Source organism: Camelina sativa, chromosome 16, assembly GCF_030686135.1.
Source record: "Camelina sativa cultivar CO46 ecotype springtype chromosome 16, ASM3068613v1".
In the NCBI taxonomy this organism is placed as follows: domain Eukaryota; kingdom Viridiplantae; phylum Streptophyta; class Magnoliopsida; order Brassicales; family Brassicaceae; genus Camelina; species Camelina sativa.
The window spans coordinates 5,646,525-5,659,860 of NC_141895.1; the positions used below are offsets into that span (position 1 = coordinate 5,646,525).

The 13,336-nt window shown below is 38.7% G+C and overlaps 3 protein-coding genes and 1 non-coding gene across 7 annotated transcripts; 1 reads left to right on the forward strand and 3 right to left on the reverse strand.

Annotated features, from left to right (window-relative positions):
• Nucleotides 1-1,701: 1,701 nt before the first annotated feature.
• On the forward strand, nucleotides 1,702-5,794 carry LOC109124777 (ATP-dependent zinc metalloprotease FTSH 3, mitochondrial). Its single transcript, XM_087490667.1, has 7 exons — nucleotides 1,702-2,106; nucleotides 2,200-2,437; nucleotides 2,537-2,605; nucleotides 3,237-3,370; nucleotides 3,488-3,964; nucleotides 4,054-5,046; nucleotides 5,128-5,794. The coding sequence occupies exons 1-7, from the start codon at nucleotides 2,062-2,064 to the stop codon at nucleotides 5,608-5,610; spliced, it is 2,439 nt and encodes an 812-aa protein (XP_087346793.1). The 5' UTR covers nucleotides 1,702-2,061; the 3' UTR covers nucleotides 5,611-5,794.
• Nucleotides 5,795-5,917: 123 nt separating this feature from the next.
• Nucleotides 5,918-8,405, reverse strand: LOC104749976 (ubiquitin fusion degradation protein 1 C). Of its 4 annotated transcripts, none has more exons than XM_010471694.3 (9): nucleotides 8,225-8,405; nucleotides 7,762-7,846; nucleotides 7,641-7,665; nucleotides 7,514-7,546; nucleotides 7,291-7,412; nucleotides 7,055-7,185; nucleotides 6,736-6,959; nucleotides 6,404-6,636; nucleotides 5,918-6,305 (listed from the first exon to the last, which is right to left on the reverse strand). In XM_010471694.3, exons 2-9 carry the CDS (start codon nucleotides 7,831-7,833, stop codon nucleotides 6,210-6,212), a joined length of 936 nt encoding a protein of 311 aa, XP_010469996.2. In that variant the 5' UTR covers nucleotides 7,834-7,846; nucleotides 8,225-8,405; the 3' UTR covers nucleotides 5,918-6,209. The 4 variants fall into 4 exon arrangements, with proteins under 4 accessions (XP_010469996.2, XP_087346794.1, XP_010469998.2 ...); XM_087490668.1 differs by having other exon boundaries at nucleotides 7,762-7,843; nucleotides 8,220-8,405; XM_010471696.3 differs by having other exon boundaries at nucleotides 8,220-8,405.
• A 1,012-nt stretch (nucleotides 8,406-9,417) lies between these two features.
• LOC147925160 (U1 spliceosomal RNA) lies at nucleotides 9,418-9,581 on the reverse strand. Its single transcript, XR_015585568.1, has one exon. It is a non-coding gene; the product is annotated as a U1 spliceosomal RNA (small nuclear RNA).
• A 290-nt stretch (nucleotides 9,582-9,871) lies between these two features.
• LOC104749977 (protein WEAK CHLOROPLAST MOVEMENT UNDER BLUE LIGHT 1) lies at nucleotides 9,872-13,277 on the reverse strand. Its single transcript, XM_010471697.3, has 3 exons — nucleotides 12,788-13,277; nucleotides 11,893-12,423; nucleotides 9,872-11,810 (listed from the first exon to the last, which is right to left on the reverse strand). The coding sequence occupies exons 2-3, from the start codon at nucleotides 12,406-12,408 to the stop codon at nucleotides 9,978-9,980; spliced, it is 2,349 nt and encodes a 782-aa protein (XP_010469999.2). The 5' UTR covers nucleotides 12,409-12,423; nucleotides 12,788-13,277; the 3' UTR covers nucleotides 9,872-9,977.
• Between the last annotated feature and the right edge of the window lie 59 nt (nucleotides 13,278-13,336).

Sequence of the window (13,336 nt, forward strand, 5' to 3'; positions counted from 1 at the left end):
CTTTTCTCAGATTCTAACTTTTTAAATTTACTATCTGCCGCATCTCTAATAGAATTAAGTTCTTTTTCTACAGCAGCTTTGAAATCAGCCAAAACGTTATTGTCACTATTGGAGAAGATAACACAGGGACTCTTAGAACTCGAGCATTTGGACTTGGGTGAAGGTTGATTGACACGAAGTTTGGCAGAAATCTCTTTCCGCCTAGGAATAATGTGCTTCCTGTGAACCCCTTTGCCCTTCTTATCTGGTAAAGTTATTAAAGGCAAAGAACAATCACCCCCTGGCCATTCCTTTTTGGTGAAGATATGTCCTGCCTGAATGAGACTTTCCATATGAGCATCCTTTTGTCTTTAATCTCATCGTCCCACTCGCCCCAACCAGATTCTTGTTGGACAGCTTCCAAAAATGGAGAAACTAATAGTTGCGGTTGTGATAGAAAAAAAAATCTTAATGTGTGTATCCACGTGGATAATGTAATCGAAAGATTAATAATGTGTACATGTGACAACTTACATCTGGATTATGCTCAACACATATGACGTCTGTCAGAGGTAGATTATTCTTTGGTAGGCCAACTGAAGTCCATTCCAGGAAAGTGTGGTTGTCACCAGCACCTTGTACCTTGTCTCGTAATCCATAAATGTTACGATATGCGAGGATTTAAAGCGCAAGAGGGAACCTTGCCCTAATGTTTAAGTCTTTTAGCCACTGGTTTGGATTGCGGTTTGATATCAGGTCTCATAGTGGAAATAGTCTTCAAGAAGAATTCTCTGCCCCAAGGAAATGCTAGAAACGAGTCGATGTCTTCAAGCATCTCAACATACTTCCAAGTTGGTCTATGCGTTTGGCTGGAGGCAATGAGTACACCATTGACTATGAGAAGCAACGCAAGCCGAAGCTTCCGATCCAAATCCTTGATAGTAGGGTCTTCAAAAGTAGTGGACACATCACCTAGGGTTGCCTTCCGATCTTCCCCAATCAACTTGTCCCGGTAACATTCATCATCAGAGTCGGGAGCAGGGTCGTCTTCGGGGTCGTAATCTTCCAGAAATTCGCCACATGGAAGACCAATTACAACACCAAATTCAACTAAAGAAAACCTCATAGGATTTCCACCAAATACAGTCCATAGCTCGTACTTCTTTTTGGACAAAACCTGCCTACAAAGCAGAGCGTGGAGTAATTTGCAAGAGATAGGAGACTCACCAATACGAAGCCTAAATAGAGAATCCAGACTTGAGCTAAGAATCGTATCGAATTGGGGAGTGCCTTTGAGGACCTTGTAAACTGTCGTCAGGATATCAGGTCGTGAGTAAACATTCAACCTAGCGTCGGGAAAACGGTCAGTTGCGAACAAACAGCGAGGGAGAAGATCATCCCACTCTGCAGATTTTTCTCCAGAAGTATCACCAACAGTTGTAGATGACGGTTCATCGGCCGAGAATCTAGATATGCAACGATGGGTCTCTGTCATGTGCAAAGGCGGTCTACGATGGCAAGTTAAAGGGAAAACGAAACAAATGGAGGTAATGGAACGAACGGGAGGAGGAGTGGTAGGATTCAAGGGTTTAGGGGATTTGGGAAATGCAAAACTAGAGTTGATGAGAATTGCAAAATTAGAGTTGATGAGAATTGGAGATTTAGGGTTTAGGGAATTTGGGATTTTTTGTTTTTGCGGTTGTTAAAAGATATCTATTGAACAGAGAAAAAATAGATATAGGTAAATTAAGTTTGGTGTGGGAGAGTTTTGAGGGGTAAATTGTAATTTTACAGAAAGAAAGTATAAAGATAGTAGAAAGTTAATTGTTTATGAGAAAGTGGGTGTAAATGAGATTTTTTTTTTTTTTTTTTCCTCAATCAAAAACCCTAATTCCTTCTTATCTTGTTTTTGATTTTGGTTCTTTCTCATTTGATTTGGTTTGTGTATTCCAAACACCCAAATAAAAAAAGTTTGCCAATTTTCCACTCGTATTTCAGATCTTCGATTCCGCCAATTTTTGTGTGTGTTCCTAACTATTATGCGAACTCAGTTTTGTTCTTCGTGATTCCTATAAATTGACAATGATCTTCTTCTCCAAGCTTGGTCGCTCCATTTCTCGTTCAAGGGTTTGTTTCATTTCATTGATTCCTTCTCAGATTCGTTCTCAATTTGTAGTTTTCTTTTCTTTCTATCTAATCCTTGAGTTTTTGTCAAATTAGGGTTTTTTGAACGGTGGTGGTGTTAGATCGGCGGTGTTAAACGAGGCGAGGTTACTTGCTCCGTCAGGTCTTGATGCGGCGTCAGTTAATCAAGTGGAAGGTGGAGGATTAGGGTTTTTGAGACGACACTTTGCTTCTTTAGCTTCTCGGAAGGGTTTAGTTAACAATGATTTGATTGGTGTTTTTGCTAATCCAAGACTTCGTAGATTCTTCTCTGATGAAGCTCCTAAGAAGAAAAGTATGTTTTGCAAAAAAAAACTTTTACTTTTAATTCGAATAAAGTTTGAGGTGTTGGTTCTCAATTAGTGTTGTGTAACGTTTTTGGTGATTTGTGCAGATTATGAAAACTATTTTCCTAAAGATGCAAAGCAAGAACCCAAGAGTGATCAGAAATCAGATCATAAAGGTGAGTACAGAGTTTTTCTGTAGTTTCCTGATTTAGGAATGTCTATATCTTGGCTTTTTCCCCATTTCGTAGAGTGTATTTTGCTTATGTGAGAGATCTGTGGAGGTTTAGAAATAGCTATGAGTTTTGTATAGGCCATTCATTCCTCTTTGGTGTTTTTTGTGTTCTTATGTTCTTTTATCTAGTCCTAAACTGTATCCTTTTGCGAAATGTGAATACAACTTATGAACAGTGTATGCGGAGGGGAAGTGAATAGGCGTCTCAGTTTTATTTGTGGGGTAGTTCTAACTTGTCAACTGTTTACTTGATGTTAAAAAGCTTTTACTCAAATAAGATGGTTGATCAACAAGAGTGTTTGTGATTTTATATGTTCCATATAGCCTTCTACTGATGAGTTGGGGAATTAGGGATCTATTGATTGTTTTGAAGATTAATGGAAGTTTCAATCATCTTTATACCATTGTTTTCGCTTTTACCACTGTCTGGATTCTGTTTAGCTAAATAAGTAGAATTAAAAAAGCATGAGTCATTTCTATAACAATCTAGCTTTTGAAGTTACTCTTCTTGTTTGGAGACGTGTTGGTGCTACTGAAGGATTCTAATAATTGGATATGTTATTGTTGCAATACAGAGGGTTCAGAGAAGAATGAAAGTGAGAACGTGGGAGATATGTTCATGAATCGGTTCCAAAATTTGCTAATTCCTCTACTAGCTCTTGGTTTGTTCTTTTCTTCATTCTCGTTTGGCTCTGGGGACCAACAACAGGCAAGCATATTCAATCTAAGCTTTGTGTTATTCTTGGATATGGAACTGTAGATCTGGCCCTGCTCATATGTTTTCAACTAATAATATCCATGCTACCTTTTTATTTTATTGTTTCAGATTAGTTTCCAGGAGTTCAAAAACAAGCTTCTCGAGCCTGGTCTAGTTGACCACATAGATGTTTCAAACAAATCAGTAGCAAAAGTCTATGTGAGGAGCACACCGAAAGACCAGCAAACAACTGACATCCAAGGCAATGGTAACGGTATTCCTGCTAAAAGAACTGGTGGTCAGTATAAGTACTACTTCAACATCGGTAGTGTCGACTCTTTTGAGGAGAAACTCGAAGAAGCTCAAGAAGCATTAGGTGTTGATCCTCATGAATATGTTCCTGTAACATACGTCTCTGAAATGGTCTGGTATCAAGAGATCATGAGGTTTGCACCGACTTTATTGCTCTTGGGTACTCTTTTCTATGGTGCGAGACGGATGCAAGGCGGATTGGGTGTCGGAGGAACCGGTGGAAAGAATGGTCGTGGAATCTTCAATATAGGCAAGGCTACAATAACAAGAGCGGATAAAAACTCCAAGAATAAGGTTAGAATTAGAAACTCACCTTTAAAAAGATCCTATTGGAACTTAACAAACCGAGTTTTTTTCTGATTCTTGCTATTTTCTTTCGACAGATATATTTTAAGGATGTTGCTGGATGTGAAGAGGCTAAACAAGAAATTATGGAGTTTGTACATTTCCTTAAGAACCCAAAGAAGTATGAAGACTTGGGTGCTAAAATCCCAAAAGGTGCTCTTTTAGTAGGTCCTCCTGGAACCGGAAAGACCCTTTTAGCAAAAGCAACTGCAGGGGAGTCAGGTGTGCCGTTTCTATCTATATCCGGTTCAGATTTCATGGAGATGTTTGTTGGTGTTGGCCCTTCAAGGGTGAGACATTTGTTCCAAGAAGCTAGAGCATGTGCACCGAGTATTATATTCATAGATGAGATTGATGCGATTGGTCGAGCAAGAGGACGTGGGGGTTTAGGTGGTAACGATGAGCGTGAAAGCACTTTGAATCAGTTGCTAGTTGAAATGGATGGTTTTGGTACAACTGCTGGAGTTGTGGTTCTTGCTGGAACCAACAGACCTGATATTTTGGATAAAGCTTTGTTACGGCCTGGTCGGTTTGATCGTCAGATAACCATTGATAAACCCGATATCAAAGGTCGTGATCAGATCTTCCAGATTTACTTAAAAAAGATCAAACTCGATCATGAGCCATCGTATTACTCTCAAAGACTTGCTGCTCTAACTCCTGGATTTGCTGGAGCTGACATTGCTAATGTCTGTAACGAAGCAGCTCTTATTGCTGCTAGACACGAAGGAGCAACTGTTACTATGGCACACTTTGAATCTGCTATTGATCGTGTTATTGGTGGTCTTGAGAAGAAGAACCGGGTCATAAGCAAGTTGGAGCGTCGTACAGTTGCATATCACGAGTCTGGTCACGCGGTTACTGGGTGGTTCCTGGAACACGCAGAGCCATTGCTGAAGGTGACTATTGTGCCACGTGGTACAGCAGCGCTCGGGTTTGCGCAATACGTTCCAAATGAAAACCTTCTCATGACCAAAGAGCAACTCTTCGACATGACTTGTATGACCCTTGGTGGCCGTGCAGCTGAGCAGGTAAAATATAAATGAAACCGTATAGGAGTGTGGCGTTTGGTTGAAGATGTTTTTAAGTTTCTGTTCCTTTTCAAATCGCAGGTATTGATAGGAAGAATCTCAACAGGTGCGCAGAACGATCTTGAGAAGGTGACAAAGATGACGTACGCGCAAGTAGCTGTGTACGGTTTCAGTGACAAGGTTGGACTGTTGTCATTTCCGCCAAGGGACGATGGCTACGACTTCTCTAAACCTTACAGCAACAAAACCGGTGCGATTATAGACCAGGAAGTTAGGGAATGGGTGAGCAAAGCTTATGAGCGGACACTAGAGCTGGTCGAGGAGCACAAAGAGAAAGTGGCTGAGATCGCCGAGCTTTTACTAGAAAAAGAAGTGCTGCATCAGGATGATCTTCTAAAGATTCTAGGTGAACGTCCGTTTAAGTCGGCAGAGGTGACTAATTATGACCGTTTTAAGTCAGGGTTTGAGGACAGTGAGAAGGATTCAGCCGCTACGCCGAGAGTGGAGCCTGTGGTGGATGAAGGAGCTCCTCCGCCACTTGAACCTCAGGTTGTTCCGACGTAAGAGAAAACGTCACTGTTACAATTGTAAATTTACTTAAGAATGCAATAACACAATCCCAAAAAAAAAAAAAAAGAGTACTCTCGTTCTTCAGTTGTTTTAGTAATGAGGGACTTTGTTAGCAATGAATATTTTTCTGGTTTTCTACATTATTGTTTCTAATAAGATTTTTTTTTTTTGGTTAAAATTTCACTCTGCTTATAGTTTGCGTTTTGTAATAATTGACTGATGATATTGTTACATCTTCAAATTTCTTTGATGTTTTTCCTAAACATGCCAAGCTCTCTAGACGGTCGATGAAGGAGAAAGCTTTGTATCAATAAAAAAAAACTATAATCCCTGGTCAAAGTTGCTGAAATTTGTTCATTTTTCTTCTGTCTCAAAACATATTAGAAAGGAACATATCAATAAACCTTAAGGATGGCCCGAGACATCTCAGTTAACTTAAGCTTTCAGAGAGAAATCTATGTTATCCTGAGGGTCTTTGTAGCTTAGGTTCCAATCCAAGCTGTTCCCAGAAATTGGTGAGACGATGTATGAATGTTTAAACAGATAAATATCATCAGCAGAATCGCAGAGATATATGATCAAACAACCCAGTTTTAACCTTTGAGTGAGTATTTCTTTCCTGTGAACACTTGAAACTTGGCTTCATCTGATTTTGTTGTACTCTCTTGCTCGATGTTCTTTGGATCAACCTATATACGTTTAGAAGTCATACAAACACGATTAGTTATCTTCAATGGATGACTAATTTAGACCACATGAATGGAAACTCCAGAGAAGAAAGACATACTTTCACAGTTTCTTTTGCAGCTGGTTTGCTGTTTGAACCAAAGACAAGCTTCCCTGATCGTTGTCGTGGGGTGGTAACTGACAGCTTCTCATCGTCTTTCCCAGTCTCAGTTGGCTTTTCTTGTTTCGTATCTTCTGATTCAGTTTGTGGCTGTGCTTTTCCATCTAAACGCTTTCCTGATCCAGTGAACGGCGTGAATTTGGGAACTTTGCTGGTTGGTTCCTCTTCCCCAACTGCAAGGAACAGAGGAAAAGCATATAAGTACAACTTGAGGCTGTTATTTCGCGAAAGAACTCAATAGATCATTTCGAATGAACGCAAGCAAAGGAAACCTTCACGAGTTCGCTTATTTGAGGGAGTCAACATTTGTGGCTTCTCAGGTTCTTTGTAATCAAGAGGAAGAGCAAAATCAACCTCACAATCCGTTTCGATAATACTCACAGCTGAAGAAGGCTTTGCTTCAATCACATTGATAAAATATTGCTTGTTGTTATAAGGAACCATAATAGTATCACCGGTGGTTAAGCAAGAGTAGCTCCTAAGCGTAGTCTCCAAGCTGCAAAAAGAGGAATGTAAGAAAGAAAATTCTTAAAACCCACAGCTTAAAAAAAACACACAAAAGATAGATTTTCAGTTTTCAAAACTACAAACATGGCTTTTGGGTTGGAAATATCCAAGAAATCTTGAGTATGAGGCTGTAGCTTGATGTAAGTCCCTTTGACCAAGCTGATGTTCTTAACTTGCAAAATATCTCCCTCTTGAAGGGACATGTTTAACATCATCTAAAAGTAATGCCAACAAAAACAAAAGACGAACAGATAAAGAAACTAGTGGAAAGAAATAACAAAAACAAAGAAAGATGAACATAAAGTACTGTCTATATATACCCAATACGGCAAGTAAACAAGGCCTTCGTCTGCGGTGAATTCAAGTACACCGCAATGTGAAGTCTTCTCAACAGAAACATTACTCAGTTGAAACAGCATTGGGTATTCAATATGCAAAGAAGCTGAAAAAGATATGGATTCAGAGACCAGTGATTATATTGGTAAGGCAGACAAATATATAAAAGTAAAGAAACTACTGAAGATGATAGTTGAGAAGGCTCACCAAGACGATCAAGAGCAGAAGGAGGCATGATAACTGCAGAGATTATTACCAAATGTCAAAACAAAATCTTGAAGAAACTATCTAAAGAGACTACTAAAGGAAGAAGAGTAAGTAAAATAGTATATACTTTTGTCACCCTTCTCAAGATGTGCCTGCATTTATAAAAATGACTAATATTTAGAATCGTTTTGCTTTTCACTTTCTTATAAAATAAAAAGCTTAATAGATAGATACATCATCAAAGAGACCTTTTCAATGAATGTGACTGGGTAACAACGGTAACACTGCTCGAAGCTAGAAGCATCTCCTCCACCATTCATATCTCTCTCTCTACTGCCACAAAAATCTTAAAGTCAGTAAGAAGACACAAAACCCATTGAGGCAAATCATCGAAAACCTTGTGTGCACAAATAAAACAACAGCAAAATTTTAAACTTTCAAAATCATATAAATCCGAAATTTCAAATTGACAAAATTCAGCTCCAAGTTTCAAACCCATAAACAGAAAAAAAAAAAAAAATCAATGGAGATAATCGAACTAAATCGGAAAATTTTGGAGACTCTGATGAATCAAGATTGATAAAGCTACTTAAAAAGAACAAAGAGTGATGATGGTGAACACTTTTTTTTTATTTTAATTTTATGGTTTTAAAAACCCAAACAAAGAACGATAAAGTTAACTAGAGCTTGATTGATTCATCAGTACCGTACCGATCCGATTAATAGGGTACTGAAGCTTGAGGATCGTATAGTCTCTAGTCAATGGGGGAGCAGATCGGAACTGAATTATTGGTAAAAAAAAAAAAAAAAAAAGTTTGTTTTGATTTGCAGAGAAGAAGAAAGAAGGACAGACTGGGGGGATACACACACTTTTATAGGTTTTAAACGGGCCGAAGAGACTGGGATCGTATCATCAAGTAAAAACGAACCATTATACACTTGGCGTACTTTAATTGGTTTCTGTATGTCGACTCAGTTTTATCCTACGTGGCATTAATTCCAAATATGTGTGATATTTTTTTTTTGGGATTTTTGTTATTTATGTCATATTTTCTTTAAATCTTTTCAAATCTCTAGTATTCCTAAAACCTTTTCAATTCTGCTATATTCATTAAACATGGCAGTTTAAATTTTATCATATTGTCTTTGTAATACTAAAAACACCAATTTTGTCTATTGAATTTTTAAGTTGTCCATTACCCGATTATATTTTGTCCACAATAAACGATTACAGACGACACTTAAAGCTGGTCTACGAAAGACTACTACAGACAACAATGCAACACACAGCAGAAAAGACAGACCCATGACACACACTGAAGAAGACAGACAAGGGAAAAAACAGACCTGCGACACACACCGGAAAAAACAGATCTACGACACAGCGGAAAAAACAGATACACGTGAGAGAGGAGAGGGTAGCTTTTTTTTTTAAGTTAGTGACCACTCTTATGGCACATTTAGAAAGACTGGAGGAAATATGACAGATTTGGAAAGAATAAACACTGTTCATGCCACATTAGTTACTTTTTTTTTTTCCATAGGAAAACAATTTTGAGAAATAATGTTTTGACTTTTGATGGAGAAAAATATAAGTAGTCCTGGAAATAGTTTTCAACCAGCAATAGACGCACCTCGGGTAGAACCTCATTGCCCCAAGCGCAAAGATAAGTTTCTTTCACCAAATGCCTCTTCTTATATCAAAACAAAACCGACCAACTTCATATACACTTCCAATGTGGGACTCTGTTCCAAATAACAAATAGTATAGATTTCCAAAACTTAACATTCATAATAATGGAAAATATAAATTGAAGAATGTTTATTTTTTTGGTTTAAATAAATTGAAGAATGTTTGTCAAATAAAGAAAGAAAAAAGAAAGTATGATTAAGACTAAGAATGGTAGAGGCCGCGCGAACGGAGGCCTCCTCTACCACAAATAATGACGCAGGCTCTCCCACTTGGGGGAGACCTTAAGCTAAGCACCCCTCCTTTATGTGCAATGGAGGTCACTAGCTTAGGCCACTCGTCTTCTTGATCACGAGTAGACCCCGTCCAGGTAAGTACTTTTCTCAGTCGCTCCCATCTTGTCTTATACTCTGCTTCTTCAATCATTCTTTCAGTTCTAACCGATGTGGGACTGATACGTTTTCATAAGAAACGATATGAGTTTTTTATGTTATACACATGGATGGGCCATACGTTCTCTAAGCCCATTAAAGTGCATGAAAAATACTATCAAACAAACGTTCCTTTTTACTGGGGATGAATCTGTATTGGGGGATCATATGTGTTTAAGCATCTGCAAGTTTGTTAAGTGTTTGAGCAAGAAAAAAGGGAACAATAAAAGAACACCATTTACATCACAAATACTTGTTCGAGTGGACTTGTTTCTGAAATCAAAGTTCCAACAGATGAGACAGAGAAAAAGAGAATTAGATGTTTGAATAGGTACTGTAAGAGTTAATTATGTGACTTCTTCTTTGACAAGAACATAAAAAACCTGGGGAAAGAAAGCTTCTTCTTTTTCTTTCCAGACTTGGTCTGTGGGGATTGATTGGTTTCAGAGACGTTATCTTCTGTTCCATATGAGTCACTTGGGCTGGAGGCATAAACAGCAGCCTCCTCAGGTGATGATTTCTCCAACTTACTTAGCTCATTTCCTCCTCCTTCAAAGCTACTATCTCTTTGGTGACTTTTCTCAGTGTTGTTGACTCCATCACCACCAGCCTTTCTCTTCTGTTCATGCTCTGCCCTCCATTTCCTGAGCTCCTGTTCCACACCCAACTTCCCTTCTTTGGCCTTCTCAGCCTTTTCAGTTGCTTCTTTCAAGGCCTTCTTTCTCGCATCCATGTCTCTATTCACCTCTTCCAACTTCTCCAAGCTTCTCATTTCTGTTTCTTTAGCTTCCTCGATCCTTGAAACCGCTGCTGCTACTCTCGCATTCGCTAGTTCTTCTGCCTCGTGAGCGCGTTTGCTGAGCTCATAGTACTCTTCTAATGAAAGTGTAACGCTTTGTGGAGCATTCTCTTTCAGTGTTGTTGATTCACTCTCTTCCAAAGCCTTGATTGCGGCTAAGGCTAGCTTCTCTGCAGCTTTAGCTGCCTCGATTTCTTTCTGAGCAGCGAATAGCCTGCTCTCCATTGTACTTGCTCCAGCTTTTGCTTGATCGGAGTTTTCTTTTGCCTTTCGTAGCTCCTCACGAGCAAGTTCAGCAAACGACTTTGCTTCATCAGCCTCTTCTGCTGCTTGCTGAAGTTGCTTTGGTAGCTCCACCATTTTATCTCTCCCTTCTTTCTCCTTTGACTGAGCTGAAGCAATCTCCGATCTCGTTCTTTCAATTTCGGACTCTAAAGAAGCAACTGCTATGGAAGCCATTCCTTCTCTTTGTTTGATTGAGGCAAGAGCAGACTTCTCTTTCTCGAGTTCCAGTTGCAAGGAAGAGGAGGCTAGTTTCAAGCAGTTCACTTCAGCAGCTGCTTTTTCGATATTGGCATTGACTTCTTCAAGTTCCTTCTTTGCAGATGCAACAGCTCCATGTAAATCTGTCGAAGGTTCGCTGTCACACGCTTCCTGTTTTAGCTTCGATTCCATATAAGCTACCAACTCTGCCTTCAAATCAAGAAGCAGCGCTGAGGCAGTGTCAAGCTTTGATTTTAAGTCCTTGGAAGAATGTATCTGTTGGTTAAGTTTTTGAACTTCCTCTTCCGCTTGCTTCAGTTCCTTCTCCCAGCGGTGAGTATCCTGGTCTCTAGCCATGGCTGCTCCAATCCTCTGTTCTTCCGCCTCTAAATGAGAAGCATGTGCTGATTCCAACGACTCTTTTGTAGCTATCAGCTCTATGGTGAGTTCTTCAACTGTCTTCTCAACTTCTTTTGAAGCCAACGTTGCTTCTTCTACTTTCTTTACGGCCACATCTTTATCTTGCACCAAAGCATCATATTCCTTGTGAAGAGTCTCTAGCTCATCCTTGACAGAGCACAACTCTGTAACGGCTCCGTTATGCCTTGCCTTGGCGACCTCAAGCTGAGCTTTAGCTGCAACACTGACGTCTTCAGCTATACCTTGTTCCATCTCCTCAACCCTTAGCTTAGCAAGCTCTGAGTCCTGCTTCGCCTGTTGTTCTTCTGTTTGTGCTTTTTCCAAATTAAGCTTCAACTGTTCTATGAGTCTCTTTGTGCTTTCTAACTCCTTGAGCACTTTCAGTTTCGCAGCCTCAGCGGTTTCCAAATGTGTTTTGTACTCAGGTATCTCATCATGGATCTTTTTAAGCTCTTCTTCTATAAGCTTGCGTCTCTGCAGAAACGAAACGTACACAAAAAAAGATATGAAACAAGAAAGGCAACAAAACAACAAATAATGCACATGTATCCTTTACCTCTACTGCTTGCATTCGGTGAGACTTCCAGTCAGTGATTCCTCCAAATTTGGAGACAGCTTCTTTAACAGATTCAAAAGGCGCAGCGTTATCGATTATACCTCTATGTGGTGAGTCCACATTTTTCGGCGTCGCAGCTGATCCTGAGAATCTTGGAGACAAATGCGGTCTAGGAGATGATACAGTTGTAGGTGACCCATCATTTGTTGCCGTACCCACCACAGTCTTTACACTAGGTAAACCAATCTCATTTAGCTCTGACACTTGTTCTTCTACGATTGTTGTTGTACTCGAAATATCTTTTTCGGTTAACCCCGCAACAGTTGCAGCATCAGAAGCAGAAACAGATTCTTCATTATCAGTTTGAGATTGTGGTATATTATCATCAACCTTTGAAACTGATTGTTGTAAGTTAGATTCTCGAGTACTGGCCGATTCGACCAACTCAGGATTTAATGTTGCAGCATTATCACTAACAATATCTCCACTCTCAGTAGGATTTTTTAAGTCCTCCATTTTCGCCTCTGTAACCTGAAATTACGAACCAAAACAGAATGACTTAAAATACAATTATGAAACACTAAAATTCAGAGAAAATTGAATATAAACACATCGTCTTTGATGGTCAAATTCTAAAATATTCTAATCGGGATAAATATGAAATTTTAAGAATCAAACATAACTCTAATCAAGATCATCGGATTTTCATCTTTCTGTATATTAATTACCAATTACAGGATTTTAATATGATAAAAGAAAAAAAAAAAATCAAAATTTTATTTTCTCCAAAAATCATAAGAGATGTGAACTACAACAACATCGGAATCTAAGGAAACACACAGTTCGATTAAGCCGACCAAAAAAAAAAAAAAAAACTGAGAAAGAAAAGTCTTACAGGAGGAAGGAGGATGAGTCGATGATGATGATCGGGGAGCTAGTAGAAAAGTTCTTCAAAAAAAGGAAAAAAAAAAAAAAGAATTCAGACAGAAACTAGAAAGAGATAATATCGGTCGGGGAGACAAATCATGAAGCTGGCTATATAATTTCTCTCATCCTCATCTTCTTCTTCATCCATCTGTCATTCTCTCTCTCTCATAAATTTCGGTTTTGTTTGTTTCTTTTTCTTTTTTTTAGTTTGATTACTTTTTAATAAAGAAAATTATTGGTCCACGAATAAAAAGTAGATAAACCAAACTACTTGAGGTTGAACCTAAAGAATAACAAAAAAAACAAACTGGGAACGATTTAGTATTTCAGATGAACAAGGCTGGCAAAATGGAGAGGGTCGCCTCATATATAATCTTTAATACCCAACGTATTAGATATTTTTAATATATGATGTCATGTTCTCATACTTGTGTATTACATAAAAAAATTATAAAGTATTTTGTAGTAAGCAATTATTATAGAGAAAAAATATTTTTGACAAAAGTTACCAAAACTG